The sequence below is a fragment of the Dysidea avara genome, chromosome 7, assembly GCF_963678975.1.
Source record: "Dysidea avara chromosome 7, odDysAvar1.4, whole genome shotgun sequence".
Taxonomy (NCBI): Eukaryota; Metazoa; Porifera; class Demospongiae; order Dictyoceratida; family Dysideidae; genus Dysidea; species Dysidea avara.
The window spans coordinates 21,855,275-21,874,952 of NC_089278.1; the positions used below are offsets into that span (position 1 = coordinate 21,855,275).

The following is a 19,678-nucleotide window of genomic DNA, read 5'->3' on the forward strand; positions in this document are numbered from 1 at the left end:
ATCCTGTTACACAGTGTTACAAGTGAAGAACAATAGGAGAAGTGCCTCTGCTAGTCTCCACGGAAAATATGGACAATTCCTGTTACAAACGTAGCCGGGAAGCCATTGTGCTACTGCAAATTGACACCTTGGGCTGTCAGCAAAACAAAAAAGGGACATAAAGGAGGACATAGGTAATTCCATAATGTGTACATTGTACATAGTGAAATGATGTTGAACAGTGAAAAAATCAAGCCCGTAGCCTTAGCTGATATAAGTTACGCTTGTCTGCAGGCAGGCAAGCAGGCAGGCTTCTCCTCCGGCAGGCAGGCAGTTAACTAATCAGTCAGTAGAAAACTCTATTGAATAATTAAAAAATTTGTAGCAATCTAACTTAGCTACAACAATAACTTCACATGATGAAGTGTATATACTTATCTAATCCACCACCCACCCTGGATGACACCTACACATATCCTTGTGTTTGTACTAAAGAACTTACCCACATGGATGAGCTGTGTAGAGCAAAGATAGGATATGTCTATCCTGTGGATTTTAAATCATATAAAAGTATTATGACAGTATACAGCCATACATGCAAAAAGGAGTTTAAAAGCAATGGTGCCGGTGTGTATGCAATATTCCTACACACTTTATCTGCCCTGTAAATACCAAATTTGGTTCAGTGAACATTAGTAACTTAAGTACTTTGAACATTTATGAAGCACCCTGTATGCATGGATGCTTGGATAAATACTGCAGCTTCTGCCAAGGATTATATGACTGCATTCATCTATAGTGATCATGGGAATTTGTATAATCATATAACAACACATTATTTGAAGGATAAATATCTGACCCTTTAGCCATTGCAGGGGTGCAGTGTACATAATACCATCCTAGTTTAGTTAAATCACCTTTTGGTCCTCCTTTTAATTCTGCTTAGTGGATTGTAAAATTTATTTATCTTTGAAGTACTGTGACAGTTAAATTTGGCCAACATTTTCACCACCACCTCTGTATACATACACTAAGAAAATAGTTTTATGATTAGTCACTCATAAAATGCTTTTACACACTGCTGAGCTTCCTATATACACGCCACTAAAAATTGACTGTATTTTTGTGCAGTATGTGCTCAATGTTAGAGGAATGAAGGCATTGGAGAAAGCATTAAATTATTAGGAAAATGTAGTACACATTCTTACACAGATCCTTAAAATGCTGCCTTCAAATTTTTTTTTTTTTACAAATGAAAATAAGTGCAAAAATTTGAATGCCCACTATCCGACTGAAATCTTAAGAAATTCTGACCTACTGCAATTTCCTTCTCTTAATTCCTACACACACCTTTATGTCAATTTTAGACATAACAGCAGCACTGTATGTATGGTAGTTCCATATAGGATCTATTGACATACAAGCACCTGAATTACCATTGTGACTCTTTCTCATTAAGGAGACTTGGAATTGTGCTACTGAACAGATAGACACCACATATTGATGCAGATGTGAACTGTAAAATTAATTATGATGTTTGCAACCAAAAATTATCTCATTTCTTATAACCCACACACATGACAGCAATTAGCTATTTTTGTGCAAGCTAGGAATGTTATTGACAATTTAAATGGACATTGAAAGCTTATCCTCTGTTTATCACTGCATGCATGCGTGTGTGTGTACGTACATACATATGTGCACGTGTGTGTGCATGACTCTCTCTCTTTCTCTCACTCTCCTTTTTGCTCTCTACAGCTCCCCCTCTCTCATGATGTACTACTCATCATTCTAAACTCTTAAAAGTACTGAGTACAACAGACTGACATCATTTCCTGTTGTATTAAATTTATCTGTTTGTCACCTAAAGATTTTTTTAAATTGTGAATTTGTTGCAGTAACCCTTGTTCTAAATTTTAAAAAAGTTTAAATTTATTAAGGTTGTATCTTCTTTTTAAGGACCTGGCCAAGCTTTAATATGGGATTCAGTATAGTTATGTGTTACTGACAATACCCATGGTCGAAACAATGTAATAATCATATGGTGTCATAGAATAGCAGCTGCACTAATTGTTTGCTCAAATCAAAGATGTTTTTCTTACATGCATGTATTGTACAGTTACTGTTCTTACTAACTATCCTGTTGTCTACCCTATTAATATGATATCAAAAATTACCAGCATTAGAACACTAAAGAGATATTAATGTGGGCTCAGTATGAAGATAACGCATAAGGTTGGGTTTCCCATGCCCTTCATTATTGCCTATACTCACAATCAAATTTATATAAAACTGATTACATTTAGGTGTGGTATTTAAAGATTGTTAAAATGTTGGAGGAAGTTGTATGGTGTAGGCTGTGTGTCTACAAGGTCATGTACACATCATGTGGTCTGGTGAAACATTTCATGGCATACGTGACACTGTGTGTAGTAATTGATGTTGTTTGTACAACTATACTTCATCACCCTTATATAGTCATCTTGTGATCATGTGTCTTTGTTATGCTGTTGATTTATTATGCAACATGTAATTTAGTAAAGGGATATACCTATAGAGACTGCAGTAATTAAAGATAAAAACATTACCAGATTGTGTCATACATCAGTGTTTGAGGGACATTGTGGGTGGTTCTTCCTGAATCCCAACACAGCAACACTTGCGATGTAGCATTGTGGTATTGTAATATTAGCACACATTTCAATTTATTTAGAATGACTCGGGAGTATGAACATGTCACATTTTTCATTGTCAAGTTAGCATTCATTGTTTAATAAAGAAGAAAAGTTGAATTACAGTAAGACAAGCAGTTAATAGATTCAGTGAAAATCTGGCAGTGTTGACTAAATATTTGATATCCGAGGAGTGCACATTTGTGGAAAACTTACTAGCTAAATAACAAAGGTAACTGCTAAAGGTTTTGTTATAAATGTTAGCTACATAGTATTATAGGCCACCCACTGTTTTATCATTAACATCATCTCCAGTGGTGGGGTTAGCAACTCTTCCACTCTACAGTGGATGGTGTGGTATTATTATTATTATATTTGAAGTATTACCTATTTTTGTGTTAGTCAAACTTCGTGTGCTAATGATGTATAAGTAACACATTCAATTGGAAGTATAGTATAAGTATATATCCCAATGAATATTTCTAACAAGCAAATCACCTTTAACATTTCAATTTAACTATCATACTCGTTGCTATACAATTTTTGTTTTCTGATTTCCATATAATTTTAATATAAATGACTTCTTTTTAACAGGATCTCCTACCCGAGGGTTGTAGTAAGATTGTTGGCTACAGTAGTTCATATCAGGAGTCATTCAAGACTACAGGTGGACGTCAGAATTACTGATGATATCATCAACTCCCAACATCATGTCATTATGGATGTTGTGGCCCCAAAAAATGTGTTTGTGCGTGCGTTCATTAAGGAATTAAATTGTGATCAGTAGTAAATAATATGAATTTGTCCAAAACTACAGGCACAACATGACTCAGTATATGTTGCCAAATTCCTCACGAAATAATCACAACAGTTAACAATGATAATTCTTACTATTACATAACTCTACAGTTTCATTGGACACTTTTGTATTACTGTTGAAATTCTTCCTACATTTAATTAATAAGGCTTTTCCTTCATTCCTAACTTTGGCAAACAGCAAAATCTTTATTTGCATAAATGATGTGATGAACAGCAACACAATATTATTGTAAATATTGTTATACACAATGACCCCACTAGAAGAGCATGATAGCAGTTGTATATAGCTGTATTGTAGATAATTACAGTGAAGTATACTTAGGTCAACATCATGAAATTTTGAAATCTTCTAACAGAACACTAAGAATTAAGTAAGCAAGCTAATTCAGGCGATTGCATGCAGTCCATATTCATGGCCACATTAAAGGAAATTTCACTGTAAATTGTATATGTATCAAAATCAATGTAGCAGTTTACATGTGACAACATGCTGGCTATAAGTTATGTAGACTTCTTATACAGTTACCAGCTGACCAGGAGTTGGATGATCCATTGAAACATTACACATTTATGATGTCATCTAAAAGACAGAGTGGTGCTTCACAAGAAAGTTGTGAAATTATTTAATACATTCAATAAGTTATCAATTGTTATTGCAGGTCCAACTATTTTGTATTGACTGATAAACATCCTCCAGAACAATTCATTTTCTGACAATGTGGCTCTTAAGTCTCTGGATACACTAAAAAGAGAATGGTTAAAGTAAGACATTTTTGTGACTACTCACCTTTGTTAATGGCATAACTGCATAGAACGATCCCTTACATAAATGACACACTAATATTCTATGTAGTAAAGCCAAAGTTCTGCACGCTGTCTCAAAGACAGGAAAACTTGACATCAAATCAAAGAGAAAGAGAAGTACGTTATCTATGTTGATGCCTTGCGTTCACTAAGCAAAATCAGGAGCTTATAAGTGCCTTTGGTGCTTGTAAGCTCCTGGCTAAACACAAGTAATAATAATTCTCTTTCTGTTCTTCAGGTTGACATCACTACTTCAAGTTTTACAATGTGAACTAGTTGACATTGATATTCTTCAATTCTGGTTGTCTGCTAGTAAAGACTACCATTCTAATTTGTTATAGTTTGTCAATAATTAAATTGTATTACAAAAAGTTATATATATTTAAAAGTTCCTTACTTACATAAGTTTTAGGTCAACATATAACCAAGCCATTTTACCTTTTACTTTTAGCAAGTATAAGATGGGCATTGGTAGTACTACTTGCTATATTTGCATATTGCTAATTTGAATTTCATGTATGTAAATCTGAACAGTCATAGTAAACATGAGATTCACTAGAGCTCAGTAGATCTTTAGATAGCACTTCACATAAGCTCCAAGAAAAAATGTACTTTGTTCTAAAAGACCCTCTGAAAACAGAGCCTCTGTAAACAGTTTTAACACTGTTTAAATCATCAAGAAATCCATGGGTTTTTACAAAACAAAGTGAATAGCCTTATGTTTATGTGAAGTGCTATCTAAATGTCCACTGAGTGGTAGGGAACACCATGGTTCACTGGTTTAATTGCACTGTGACTCATGAGAGTGCATGTGTACTCAGTGTAGCTACGGTACAAACCGGAGACAAGTTAAATGCGTTTTAGTTGCGTGTGGCGTTTGACAAAAAAACGCGTCTACACGCAACATTGTCTGACAAAACGCGTCAGTCTACACGCATTTAATGCGTGTAACAGCAACTAGTAGTGCATTACACTGTAATGGTCTGTGGCTACTTAACAGAGCGCTAAACAAAGTATACAGTTCCTACAGCAGCTATGGCGGGGTATGGCACTGCTGCACTGACTATATACGTACGTACGTACGGCTTGTCACCACCAAGTACGTAATTTGAATGACTATCAAAATGGCTACGAATATCAGTGGAGTTGATCAGCTATATTAGTATACGTACCTTGTTTATTCTCCAGCCTTTTCTTCACTGGCTAACTACTACTATCCGGTATTCTCCGTGACACCATGCATACATAACCTAAGCGGTACATGGCGCGAAACTCGAAATGGGTAGATAGATTGTTAAATAATGTACTGTTACTACTTGTGTTAGTCTTCTACTGTTCATTAATCAGTACTAAACTGAATAAAACGACGTGCAAAATCGAATCAGCACTGTCCTATTCGTCAGATCATGCATAGCGCGTATATTATCTATGGTCAGATGCGTACGCATTGTTGGCATTGTTAGCGCATGCATTGTTAGCGCATGGCGCTTTGTACACAACATGGCCTTGGAAAAATACAGTACATGTCTGTACATCCCAGTATGTAATGTCAGCCAGTGTTTAGCCACATCTCCAAAATGGCCATGGCCTTTCGTTGTCTGGTGCTCGGGTTCATGATGTCAGTGTAGCTGCACTTCTCAGTTCGTGATAGAAGAAACCGCTTAGTGTGTAGCTAAGTTAATTCATGCATACATTATCTGTGGTACAAGAGCCTGTGTGATATGTGTGATTCTCACAGAAAAAAAAAAGAAAAATAAACGAATGTCCTATAATTCCTCTGGGTGTGTCTAGTTAAATATGAGTTGTGTATAGGCTGTGAAACATAAACACAGTCATTTCTTACACACTTCTGACTCTCAGTCTGATAGATGTTGTAGTACATTAAAGCTTTATTCCACTGTCAGATAAAAATTTGTGCAGTTCAAAGCTTCAAGTTATAACTAAAGACACTAGCATGGTTAAGAAATCAATAGGTGCGGTTTTGTGAACAGTCAAGGAGCAAGTAAACTGCCATATCATATATCATACATATTCCTTAAAATAGTCTTGAAATCAATTTTAAAAAGTGCAGTAAAAAGTTATAAAAATTATTAAAAATAAACAAATCTGAATCATTAAAATCTATTTCTTTAAAATGATTATAAGAACCAGTTATGAACTAGATATTGTCCGATTTCTTATCACACCACAAGTCTGAATCTACACTGGGTGTCAATGGTTGAACCAAGTACAAGATCTTCAGCAGGTACAGTAGTTATGTCTCCATTTGGTTGGATCATCATGTAGTACTTCTTCCCATCAGACTCCACACAGTACCGTAAATCTTGTACACCATCAATATCCTCTTGTTTGAATCTATATATGTATCCCTATATATGGAATGACAAATATAACAACTAAGTATATTAATAGTAACAATATGTGCACACCTCATCAGGCACGTCCCCCGGTAATGCTACAATGTTATTGTCTGCATCAACAGCAAGGTAAAAATTGTTTTGATCTGCATTAAAGAACTGGTCCCCTTGACTGTTAGAACTCCATGCACCAAGATATGCATCTTCATTGAGTATTCCTTCAACTGTGGAAAAGTTACAATAGATTAATATGAGTTATCTTAATGGTTAACTTACTAAGTGATAGAGCAGCTGTGACATATGGAGAGTCTCCTGTTGATATGATGTGAAGTGGATTACCAAGTGAGACACTGACTACAGCCACTGTGGATGGTTGTATTACACTCAATGGGTATGGTGTCCTGTTAAGGTGGTTGTTGAGTTTTATAGAGAAATTTCCAATATTAATGTCACAAGAGTTTTTAGTGGCATCAAGTGTTGTTCCATTAATGATGATGCTAAGTTTACCTCCATCTGGAGAGAGGTCTAATGATACCTTATCATTTTGTGGTTTATTGTCCCCGTTGAGTGGTTCTGACTGACTTGAAGTTTTGTTCAACATAATAGCGGACTTGTGTTTATAAGAAGTCCAGGTGGCACCATCTTCTGGTAGTGTTGAAGCAGGACTAAGCTGAAACGTTTCCACTTTGTGTTCCATGATTCTTTTCTGATCGTCTCAAGTTTAATAGTGGCTAATAAATACAGTTAGTTTCACTGTTTAGTTGAATGATCAGTCACAAATTGTGGCCACTTATATATATACTCACAACATGCAATGACTAGTGTGGACTGTTGGTCTTCCTTCCTGTCATGTAAGCATCCTGTGTTATGTAAAGAGTTCTATATTTATTAACTTGTATGGCAAGTCATTAACCCTATAACTATACCTCCATGTAGCATGGGATATTCTCATTTCTTTTCATTTCTTTATTGATGTATAATCAACTGCTAATTACTTATGAACCACATTACTGTGTGTATAGATGGCTGCTGTATGTTTTTGAGCACTGTACTGGTGATTATGGGAAATTGTTTTTGCTTCTTTAAGTACTCTTTTTGTTTTTGTAACCACATGCACCTACACTTTATGATATGGTCTACCTTTTTTAACTGAGATATACTATCAGCTGCAATGCGTGTATATATATACATATATATATATATATAAGTTTTGATATAGTTGGAGGTGGCTAAATAGCTAGTCTGATATTGTTCCTTGTGAATGTCAAGATAATTATGGTGTTATAGGTGTTATAATACTGTATAATATCATATATACATAGCCATCCATTACCCAGTTAGTGTATAGATTCAACTGCTCACAGAGACACTATACCATGTTCATGCAGGCTGAATTTTGAGCAGCAAGTACTGTGTGTGCATGCGTGTGTAGTGCAATAGTGATATCACAATAGTTACTGCTGTGCATATTATATCCTCACAAATGTTAAATCTACAAATAAAGTAGTTCATTAATACATTATAGTGACTGCAGTACCAGTTGTTTACTGCTAATCAAATTGTACAAGAATTATATTACGCATACATGGTGATGTGTGAACACTTATCTAATCCACCACCCACCCTGGATGACACCTAAATATTAAAATATATCCTTGTGTTTGGACTAAAGGACTTATATAACCCACATGAATGAGCTGTGTGGAGTAAAGATAGGATATATCTATCCTGTATTTGTTTGGTTTTGAATCTGTGATACAAAAGTATTACGAAAGTATACAGCCATACATGCAGAAAGCAATATTTGTGTGTGTGTGTGTGTGTGTGTGTGTGTGTGTGTGTGTGTGTGTGTGTGTGTGTGTGTGTGTGTGTGTGTGTGTGTGTGTGTGTGTGTGTGTGTGTGTGTGTGTGTGTGTGTGTGTGTGTGTGTGTGTGTGTGTGTGTGTGTGTGTGTACATGATATTCCTTCATGTTTTGTCTTATCAGCACCAAATTTGGTAGCCATGAACATTAGTGACTTACATACTTTGGACATTTAAGAAGTACCCTGTATACATGGATGGGTAGGTAAATGCATCTTAAATACTGCTGCATTGAATTCTGCCAAAGGAGAATGGGACACTATGACAATATATGGCTGTATTCATCTGTAGTGATACTTGGTATTTTCAGGTATATGATCATGGGGATTTGTATAATCATAAATCACCTGCCAGCATTTGAAGGATGAATGACATCAAACCCTTTAACCACTGCAGGGACGCAAGTACAAATGCTATATCCTGGTTTAATTGAATCACTTCTTGGTCCTCCTTTTAACTAGCAATTCTCCCTAGTGGATTGCAGAATTTATTTAATAGCTATAGTTAAATTTGTCAATCTTTTGACTATATATATATATCACACACATGAAAAATTAAGAAATATTTTTTACAAAATTCTGACCTATATACTGCAATTCCTATAGCTATATGCTAACACCTCTACATCATCTAAATATAACTGAATAGTACTGCCGCATGTACATGGTGGTTCCAGACAGGACGTATTGGCTGATGTAATATGTACATGCACCTAAAGTACCACTGTGACAATCGTTTTCAAAGGATACATTAAGGAGACTTGGAATTGTGCTACTGAACAGATAGACACCACATACTGATGCAGACGTGAACTGCAAAATTAATTATGATGTTTGCAACCAAAAATTATCTCATTTCTTTGACCCACACACATGACAGCAATTAGCTATTTTTGTGCAAGGAATGTTATTGACAATTTAAATGGACATTGAAAGCTTATCCTCTGTATGTCACTGCGTGCATGTGTGTGCGTGCATGACCCTCTCTTTCTCTCTCTTTCTCTTGCTCTCCTCTTTGCTCCCTACGGCTTTCCCTCTCTCACAATGTACTACTTAGCATTCTAAACTCTTGAAAGTACTGAAATACAACTGACTGACATCATTTCCTGTTGTATTAAATTTACCTGTTTGTCATCTACAGATTTTTTTTTAAATTGTAAATTTGTTGCAGTAAACCTTGTTCTGAATTTTAAAAGTGTAAATTTATTAAGGTTGTATCTTCTTTTTAAATACCTGGCCAAGCTTTAATATGGGATACAGTATAGTAATGCATTACTGACAATACCCATGGTCGAAACAATGTAATAATCATATGGTGTCATGGAATAGGACTGCACTGATTGTTTGCTCAAATCAAAGATGTTTTCCTTACATGCATGTATTGTACAGGTACTGTTCTTACTAGCTATCCTGTTGTCTATCCTATTAATATAAGGTATCAAAAATGACCAACCTTAAACCAGCAGTAGAATACTGGAGAGATATTAATGTGGGCTCAGTATGAATATAATGTATAAATTTGGGTTTCCCATGCCCTTCATATTGTTTATACTCACAACCCAATTTATATAAAACTGATTACATTTAGGTATGGTAGTTAAAGAATGTGAGGAAGTTGTATGGTGTAGGCTGTGTGTCTACAAGGTCATGTCATGTGGTCTGGGGAAATTTTGTGATGTATGTGAAGCATTTCATGACATAAGTGACACTGTGTCTAGTAATTGATGTTGTTTGTACAACTATACTTCATCACCCTTATATAGTCATCTTGTGATCATGTTATGTTATGCTGTTGATTTGTTATACAACATGTAATTTAGTAAAGGGATGTACCTATAGAGACCACAGTAATTAAAGATAAAACATTACCAGATTGTGTCATACATCAGTGTTTGAGGGACATTGTGGGTGGTTCTTCCTGAATCCCAACACAGCAACACTTGCGATGCAGCATTGTGGTATTGTAATATTAGTACACACTGCAATTTATTTAGCATGACTCGGGAGTATGAACATATGACATTTTTCATTGTCAATTAAGTTAGCATTCATTGTTTAATATTCAAGAAGAAAAGTTGAATCACAGTAAGACAAGTAGTTGATAGATTCAGTGAAAATCTGGCAGTGTTGACTAAATATTTGATATCCGGTAGTGCACATTTTTAATTTTTTTTTTATTATTAGTGCTTTACAGTGACCAGCACTGAAGGTCTGACAACAACGTGTGCTGCAGCCTTAGGATTACCTAACCTAATTTCAAGGACTTAGACCTAGTGACTTGACTTACTGACTGATTTGTGGAAAACTTACTAGTTAAATAACAAAGGTAACTGCTAAAGGTTTTGTTATAAATGTTAGCTACATAGTATTATAGGCTACCCACTGTTTTATCATTTACATCATCTCCAGTGGTGGGGTTAGCAAATCTTCCACTCTACAGTGGATGGTGTGGTATTATTAATATATTTGAAGTATTACCTATTTTTGTGTTAGTCAAACTGTGTGTGCTAATGTTGTATAAGTAACACATTCAATTGGAAGTACAAAAATATTTCTAACAAGCAAATCACCTTTAACATTTCAATTTAACTATCATACTCGTTGCTGTACAATTTTTCTCTGAGCAACATATTATTTTATTATAAATGACTTCTTTCTAACAGGATCTCCTACCCGAGGATTGCAGTAAGATTGTTGGCTACAGCAGTTCATATCAGGAGTCATTCAAGCGTAACTTCCTGGGACTACCAGTGATCAGTAGTAAATAATATGAATTTGTCCAAAACTATAGACACATGACTCAGTGTATGTTGCCAAATTCCTCACGAAATAATCACAACAGTCAACAATGATAATTCTTACTATTACATAACTCTACAGTTTCATTAGACATCTTTGTATTACTGTTGAAATTCTTCCTACATTAAGTTAATAAGGATCTTCCTTCATTCCTAGCTTTGGCAAGCAGCAAAATTTTTATTTGTATAAATTATGTGACAAACAGTAACATATTTGTAAATATTGTTATACACAATGACCCCACTAGAAGAGCATAATAGCAGTTGTATATAGCTATATTGTAGATAATTACAGTGAAGTATACATACATCATGAAATTTTGAAATCCTCTAACAGAACATTAAGAATTATATTAAGTAAGCAGGCTAATTCAGGCAATTGCATGCAGTCCATATTCATGGCCATATTAAAGGAGATTTCACTGTAAATTCTTTGTATCAAAATCAATGTAGCAGTTTACATGCTATAAGTTACTGTAATTTGCTTTTTTTTCGTTGTAAAATAATTTTCGTATGCAAAATGTATACGAAAATTTCTTACACAAAAATTTAGCAAAAGATCAAAATACTCTAATAGAGCAGTCATTCACATAAATCACACAAAAATATTTTTACACGAACATTTTTATCATGACAATTTTTTGCACAAAAATAAAGCAAATTACGGTATGTAGATTTCTTGTAGAGTTACCAGCTGACCAGGAGTTGGATGATCCATTGAAACATTACACATTTATGATGTCATCTAAAAGACAGAGTGGTGCTTCACAAGAAAGTTGTGAAATTATTTAATATGATCAATAAGTTATCAATTGTTATTGCAGGTCCAATTATTTTTGTATTGACTGATATACATCCTCCAGAACAATTCATTTTCTAACAACTTGGCTCTTTTGTCTCTGGATACACTAAAAAGAGAATGGTTAAAGTAAGACATCTCTGTAATTGCTCACTTTTGTAAATGACATACTGCGTGGAACAATCCCTTACATAAATGACACCCTAATATTCTATGTAGTAAATCCAAAATCCTGTACACTGTCTGAAAGATGGGAAAACTTGACATCAAATCAAAGAGAAAAGAGAAGTACGTTATTCGTGTTGATGATTTGTGTTCACTAAGCAAAATCAGGAGCTTATAAGTGCCTTAGTAATAATTCCCTTTTTGTTCTTCAGGTTGATATCACTGCTTCAAGTTTTACAATGTGAACTAGTTGACATTGATATTCTTCAATTCTGGTTGTCTGCTATTGGTAAAGACTACCGTTCTCATTTGTTACAGTTTGTCAGTAATTAAATTGTATTACAAAAACTTATATATATTTAAAAAGTTCCTTATTTGTGTAAGCTTTAGGTCAACATATAACCAAGCCATTTTACTTTTTGCTTTTATCAAGTATAAGATGGGCATTGGTAGTACTGCTTACTATAATTGCATATTGCTAATTTGAATTTCATGTATGTAAATCTGAACAGTCATAGCAAACATGAGGTTCACTAGAGCTCAGTAGATCTTTAGATAGCACTTCACGTAAGCTTCAAGAAAAAATGTATTTTGCTCTAAAAGAGCCTTTGTAAACAGAGCCTCTGTAAATGGTTTTAATGCTGTTTAAATCACCAAGAAATCCAGGGTTTTTTACAAAGCAAAGTGAATAGCCTGACATTTATGTGAAGGTGAAGTGCTATCTAAATGTCAACTGAGTCCTAAGGAACACCATGGTTCACTGGTTTAATTGCACTGTGACTCATGAGAGTATAGCTAATATGCAATTAAAGCAATGAATGTCCTATAATTCCTCTGGGTGTGTCTAGTTAAATATGAGTTGTGTATAGGCTGTGAAACATAAACACAATCATTTCTTACACACTTCCGACTCTCAATCTGATGGATGTCATAATACCTTGAAGCTTTATTCCACTGTCAGATAAAAATTTGTGCGTTCAAAGCTTTATAACTAAAGACACCAGCATGATTAATAAATCAATAGGTGAGGTTTTGTGAACAGTCAAGGAGCAAGTATAAACTGCCATATCGTAATATCATACATATTCCTTAAATTATTCTTGAAATCAATTTTAAAAAGTTATAAAAATTATTATAAATAAAAAATCAGAATCATTAAAATCTGTTTCTTAAAATGAATATACTAGTTATGAACTAGATATTGTCCAATTTCTTATCACACCACAAGTCTGAATCTACACTGGGTGTCAATGGTTGAACCAAGTACAAGATCTTCAGCAAGTAGAGTAGTTATGTCTCCATTTGGTTGAATCATCATGTAGTACTTCTTCCCATCAGACTCCACACAGTACCGTAAATCTTGTACACCATCAATATCCTCTTGTTTGAATCTATATATGTATCCCTATATTATATAGAATGATAAATGTAACAACTAAGTATATTAATAGTAACAATATGTGCACACCTCATCAGGCACGTCCCCCGGTAATGCTACAATGTTATTGTCTGCATCAACAGCAAGGTAAAAATTGTTTTGATCTGCATTAAAGAATTGGTCCCCTTGACTGTTAGAACTCCATGCAACAAGATATGCATCTTCATTGAGTACTCCTTCAACTGTGGAAAAGTTACAGTAGATTAATATGAGTTATCTTAATGGTTAACTTACTAAGTGATAGAGCAGCTGTGACATATGGAGAGTCTCCTGTTGATATGATGTGAAGTGCATTACCAAGTGAGACACTGACTACAGCCACTGTGGATGGTTGTATTACACTCAATGGGTATGGTGTCCTGTTAAGGTGGCTGTTGAGTTTTATAGAGAAATTTCCAATATTAATGTCACAAGAGTTTTTAGTGACAATGAGTGTTGTTCCATTAATGGTGATGCTAAGTTGACCTCCATCTGGAGAGAGATCTAATGATACCTTATCATTTTGTGGTTTACTGTCCTTGTTGAGTAGTTCTGACTGACTTGAAGTTTTGTTCAACATAATAGCGGACTTGTGTTTATAAGAAGACCAGATGGCACCATCTTCTGGTAGTGTTGAAGCAGTGAAGGAAGGACTGAGCTGAAACTTTTCCACTTTGTGTTCCATGATTCTTTTCTGATCGTCTCAAGTTTAATAGTAGCTAATGAATACAGTTAGTTTCACTGTTTAGTTGAATGAACAATCACAAATTGTGGCTACTTATATACTCGCAACATGCAATGGCTAGTGTGGACTGTTGGTCTTCCTTCCTGTCATGTAAGCATCCTGTGTTTTGTAAAGAGTTCTATATTTATTAACTTGTATGGCAAGCCATTAACCCTATAATTATACCTCCATGTAGCATGGGATATTCTCATTTCTTTTCATTTCTTTATGATATATAATCAACTGCTAATTACTTATGAACCACATTACTGTGTGTATAGATGGCTGCCGCATGTTGTTGAACACTGTACTGGTGATTATAGGGAATTGTTTTTGCTTCTTTAAGTACTCTGCTTGTTTTTGTTTTTGTAACCACATTCACCTACACTTTATGATATGGTCTACTTTTTTAAACTGAGATATACTATCAGCTGCAAATATAAGTTTTGATATAGTTGGAGGTGGCTAGATAGCTAGTCTGATATTGTTCCTTGTGAATGTCAAGATAATTATGGTGTAATAAGTGTTATAATACTGTATAATATCATATATACATAGCCATCCATTACCCAGCTAGTATATAGATTCAACTGCTCACAGAGACACTATACCATGTTCATGCAGGCTGAATTTTGAGCAGCAAGTGCTGTGTGTGCATGCGTGTGTAGTGCAATAGTGATATCACAATAGTTACTGTTGTGCATATTATATCCTCACAAGTGTTAAAGCTACATATATACAAGTGAAGTATAGTTCATACATGACAGTAATACATTATAGTGACTGCAATACCAATTGTTTACTGTTAATCAAGAATTATGTTATACATGGTGATGTGTGAACACTTATCTAATCTACCACCCACCCTGGATGACACCTACATATATCCTTGTGTTTGGACTGAAGGAATTACCCACATGGATGAGCTGTGTGGAGCTAAGATAGGATATGTCTATCCTGTATTTGTTTGGTTTTGAAATTTGTCATGCAAAAGTATTACGAAAGTATACACAGCCATACATGCAGAAAGCAATATTTGTATGTGTGTGTGTGTGTGTGTGTATGTGTATGTGTGTGTGTGTGTGTGTGTGTGTGTGTGTGTGTGTGTGTGTGTGTGTGTGTGTGTGTGTGTGTGTGTGTGTGTGTGTGTGTGTGTGCATACATTCATGCTTTGTCCTATCAGCACCAAATTTGGTAGCCATGAACATTAGTTAGTGATACTAGGTATTTTCAGTTATGTGATCATGGGAAGGTCAAACAAACCCTTTAGTCCATTGCAGGGGTGCAGGTACAAATGCTATGAATTGAATGTACATACATATGTACGTATGTATATGTGTATATGTGTATGCATACACAAATTGTGTAGCATTGTTAAACTACTTACTAATATAGATGATTGGAAAAAATGTATGTGAAATATACTAAATGTGGCAAAGAAAACATGCAGATAATTCCTGGGAGCTTTTAATATTTAATTCAGAGTGTAAAATGTTGAAAATGATCAGTATGAAAAATTGTGTGCTAGTTCTCAGTGATTAGATGATTATGGGTACAGTATTCTTATTCACAGGGGCGGATCTGGGGAGCCAGTGCCCCTCCCCTTCAGAATTCTTTTATAGTGTTGCTCATTGAACACTGAAGGCTAGGTACCTTCGACATAATTCAAACATTTCTAATGTAGTTTTTGACTATGTGTAATATAATAAATCTCTCTCTAGCAAGTTGTTACCCATATAGGCATAGCACAAGTGGAACTAGGTGGGTTAGAGCACTCTCTACATTTAAAAATCGAGATACTCTAATAGAACAGTCATTTACTCTAATAAAACAGTCAAGAGTACATAATTATAAAACACTGTTTGTCATTTTAAACACCTGTTCTGAATTGAGTTATTGACTCTATATCTGACTATTCTCTGGAGATGAAAAATCATGCAGCTGTACACCACATTCCAGGATTATCTATATGTTTAATATTTTGTGATGCTTGTGCAGGGGACCTTATGCTCATTCTGTTTTGTAGCTTGGTAATATTTTTTGAACATTCAATCAAACTATTCATCAACTTAATTTCAGCCAAAATTAGCACCAAAATCATTCTCAAAATGTCAATTTTCCAAATATACGGTAGCTTGATGAGGACTCATCAGAAGAATCATTATTCAAGGGTTAAGGACTTGCAATATCCAGATGCCACAATCTCACCATGTGAATTGTTTGTGCATGCATTATTAGGGTATAAATCCTCTGCCAGCTCAGTAGCATGTCTAGCATTGAATTTTCACATTTACAAACTTTAGTCAAAATTATATACCACCAAATTCAATATCAAAAAGGTAATTTTCTTAATACTATACTAGCTAATTCTTCTAGCTCAGTAATATACAGCTACTATTAGCATTCAGTGTTGAGCTCAGCAAATATCAGTCATAACTGTCATCAAATTCAATCTCAGAATATTAGGGAGTACCCTAGGCCTTTACACTATACTAATTCTATATTATTAACATTCAGCTAATATTACCAGTGTTGAACTATCAACAAATTTCAGTCCTCGTTTCAATCAAAATTGCCACCAAATTGAATCTCAGAACACAGTTAATTTTTCACAATTTCCTGGAGGACATGCCCCCAGACCCCTGCCCTAGAAAGCTCATGCTTCGCATTTCGCGGAGTAAAGTGACTTCTACCTGTGTGCCTCCCCCTTAGCAAAATCCTGGATCCACCCCTGAGTTCATTATACAGTAAGTCCGCCATATGCAGTGCCTTGCACACTCATAACAGCCAATGTATTTGTACATACAAATCATAATATGGTACATTAGTGGTGACTATATGCTGCATAATAATGTAACTTGTGAAGACTCAAGTTCTATATGGATACATAAAGAAAACACTTCATCTGGTACAGCTAGCTAGCTAGTATAGATTGATGCATTACATTTTTAGACTTTCACTCATCAAATTTCATTGTGGTGTATAGAAAACACATATAATATACTTAAACTTTGTGCAGTGTATTGCATACTATAATAAACCAACAGGTGTGCAATATATCATTGAAATGATAGAGGATATTTATTGCTCAACCTATTTAAAAGTTTTCTGTTATGCATAAGAAGCTGTTTTCTTACAAAACACTAGACAATTTTGTGTACTGCATTGGAACAAGGAAATGTGATTGCAAACTAACAATATACTACACATCATATAAATATACCGATGTTTATGCTGGTGGTCCACCCGACATCTCATATCCTTTTGTTTGGACTAAAGTTCAACCCACATGGATATGATTTATATACGCAATAAGATATCCTGTAGTCAAAGGTAAACTAGATAATCATTTGGTTGTTTTATTTATGTACACAAGTGTACATATAATTTCTAACTTTACACAAGTTTCCTTATCTTCACTGCTAGAAAATGAAGAACAATTCAATGATAAATTCAAAGTTTTTAGCAGTATATGTATATACACATCATTTCACATACAGTAGGGTTGAGCAATATTTCAATATTATTGTCCGTATGTACGATACTGCTGCGATGATGCTAATGCTTATCAGTTAATTAGCCATTAACATCATAACAGCCATTTTCTGGCTGTATACAGTAAACATTGCCAATTGTACAACATGTCTTCTGCAGTATAGTGATCTATATGTAACTCTGATAGTCATCCATATAGTCTGCTGTATAAAAGTGTCTGCATGATGCTTCCAAAGATCAGTAATTATTAAAACCAATCTACATTGTATGAAACACTTAATAATACATTCACAGTGTTTAGGTCACATGATTTCTCCCTTGGCAAGTACGATGTACCATTGTTTTAGTTACTCAGTGCCAGAAAATGATGTTGTGTGGAAACAACTTACAAATGAAGCCTTATTAGTATGTAGTCACCTTGTAAATTTGCGTCTATTACAAAGCTATGATGTACACCTGAACAATTTTATAATGTTTGGTACCTACCTGACATGGACACTGTAAGTATAATCAGATCATAAAGTGGTCTTTAGCCATGTTTGGGATTTATCTGACATATCACTATAACGAGGTGGTCTTATAAATGAGGTTATGGAGTCAATGTCAAATTGAATACTCAAATTTGATTGGCTAAATACAGGGTTTCTAAATCTCATGTAGAGCTATATACATGGTCTATTTATATTTGCCTTGCTTTGTTGTTACTAGCAGCTGCAAATTGAGTTGAAGTCCAAAGAAATCAGACAGCAATGCTTGAATCTACACAATTTAGTGACCTTCAGACCCTGTAGTAGCACAGTGTAGCAACATTGCTCAAACACCACAGGACCTGCAGTAATTACATAGACAGCTTAAATTGCTGCCTAATAACCTAGTACTTAACATGATCACGAAGTACACCTTGCCATGTTTGGATCAACCTACTCGACATCGTGAAGTGGTCACAAGTGATGTTTGTATGTACATATTTGAGTATTGTGATAACAGTGAACTATGTGGTGATCAACCCATCCCATATTGCCATACATACTTCCATTGTTACATTTAAAGGACAGAATGTAAACAAACATTTCCTTAGTGTAGTTCATATGAATATTGTGTGACATGTGATTATCATGTGACTGCAGATCAATGGCTGATATATACATAGCACAGTATAGTAGATCACCACTACATAGCCTAGGGGGTTTTATGAATGCTACAAAATTTGATGCGCCCAGGGGGCAATCAACACCACAAAGAAATCACACATACACATAAAGTATACAGCAAACAATTAGATAGACAATAAGTAATTATTAAATGTATCTAGACTACACCTGCTTTAACAATGAGGACACCTATTAGCAAAGCATCTCTTACTACATATGGTTATGACATCTTGATAATCAGAACACTTTTGATTGGCCCTCAGCCAGTTTAAACAGTAATGCAAAAGGATCTGAACATATTAAGTAAGTGGGCTGTTACCTTTCAGACGAAATTCAATCTCTCTAAATGTGAACACTTTACAATTACCAAGCAAACAAATAGTTCCCCATCACATAATAAAGAAAGTGAATGACATCTACTAATTACCTGAGAATGATTACCATTAATTGTCATTTTTGGTCAGACCACATTAATTGCGTGTGGTTGCAATAAATATTTGCATTCCTGCAAGGAAACCTTTTTTTTTATCTGGAAATACATTTTTAATTAATTATTTTACATAATAAATAAAACATTGAAATTAAAAAAATCCACAGTCAAGGAAACCTGAAGAAATGCTCTAATCAGGAGCGGTGG

The 19,678-nt window shown here is 34.8% G+C and overlaps 2 protein-coding genes and 1 long non-coding RNA gene across 3 annotated transcripts; all 3 read right to left on the minus strand.

The window, feature by feature from the left end:
• Nucleotides 1-4,022: 4,022 nt before the first annotated feature.
• LOC136260785 (uncharacterized) lies at nucleotides 4,023-5,598 on the minus strand. The gene is made up of 2 exons (XR_010703677.1): nucleotides 5,447-5,598; nucleotides 4,023-4,212 (listed from the first exon to the last, which is right to left on the minus strand). It is a non-coding gene; the product is annotated as an uncharacterized lncRNA (long non-coding RNA).
• A 698-nt stretch (nucleotides 5,599-6,296) lies between these two features.
• LOC136261539 (uncharacterized) lies at nucleotides 6,297-7,379 on the minus strand. The gene is made up of 3 exons (XM_066055552.1): nucleotides 6,908-7,379; nucleotides 6,704-6,855; nucleotides 6,297-6,643 (listed from the first exon to the last, which is right to left on the minus strand). Exons 1-3 carry the CDS (start codon nucleotides 7,326-7,328, stop codon nucleotides 6,455-6,457), a joined length of 762 nt encoding a protein of 253 aa, XP_065911624.1. The 5' UTR covers nucleotides 7,329-7,379; the 3' UTR covers nucleotides 6,297-6,454.
• Nucleotides 7,380-13,335: 5,956 nt separating this feature from the next.
• Nucleotides 13,336-14,407, minus strand: LOC136261492 (uncharacterized). Its single transcript, XM_066055501.1, has 3 exons — nucleotides 13,927-14,407; nucleotides 13,723-13,874; nucleotides 13,336-13,659 (listed from the first exon to the last, which is right to left on the minus strand). The coding sequence occupies exons 1-3, from the start codon at nucleotides 14,354-14,356 to the stop codon at nucleotides 13,471-13,473; spliced, it is 771 nt and encodes a 256-aa protein (XP_065911573.1). The 5' UTR covers nucleotides 14,357-14,407; the 3' UTR covers nucleotides 13,336-13,470.
• Between the last annotated feature and the right edge of the window lie 5,271 nt (nucleotides 14,408-19,678).

Coding starts and splice junctions, on each gene's coding strand:
- LOC136261539 (XM_066055552.1), bottom strand. CDS start 7,328: ATGGAACACAAAGTGGAAACGTTTCAGCTTAGTCCTGCTTCAACACTA. Junction 6,856..6,907: donor CACAGCTGCTCTATCACTTA/GTAAGTTAACCA, acceptor ACTTTTCCACAG/TTGAAGGAATACTCAATGAA. Junction 6,644..6,703: donor CGGGGGACGTGCCTGATGAG/GTGTGCACATAT, acceptor TTCCATATATAG/GGATACATATATAGATTCAA.
- LOC136261492 (XM_066055501.1), bottom strand. CDS start 14,356: ATGGAACACAAAGTGGAAAAGTTTCAGCTCAGTCCTTCCTTCACTGCT. Junction 13,875..13,926: donor CACAGCTGCTCTATCACTTA/GTAAGTTAACCA, acceptor ACTTTTCCACAG/TTGAAGGAGTACTCAATGAA. Junction 13,660..13,722: donor CGGGGGACGTGCCTGATGAG/GTGTGCACATAT, acceptor TATATAATATAG/GGATACATATATAGATTCAA.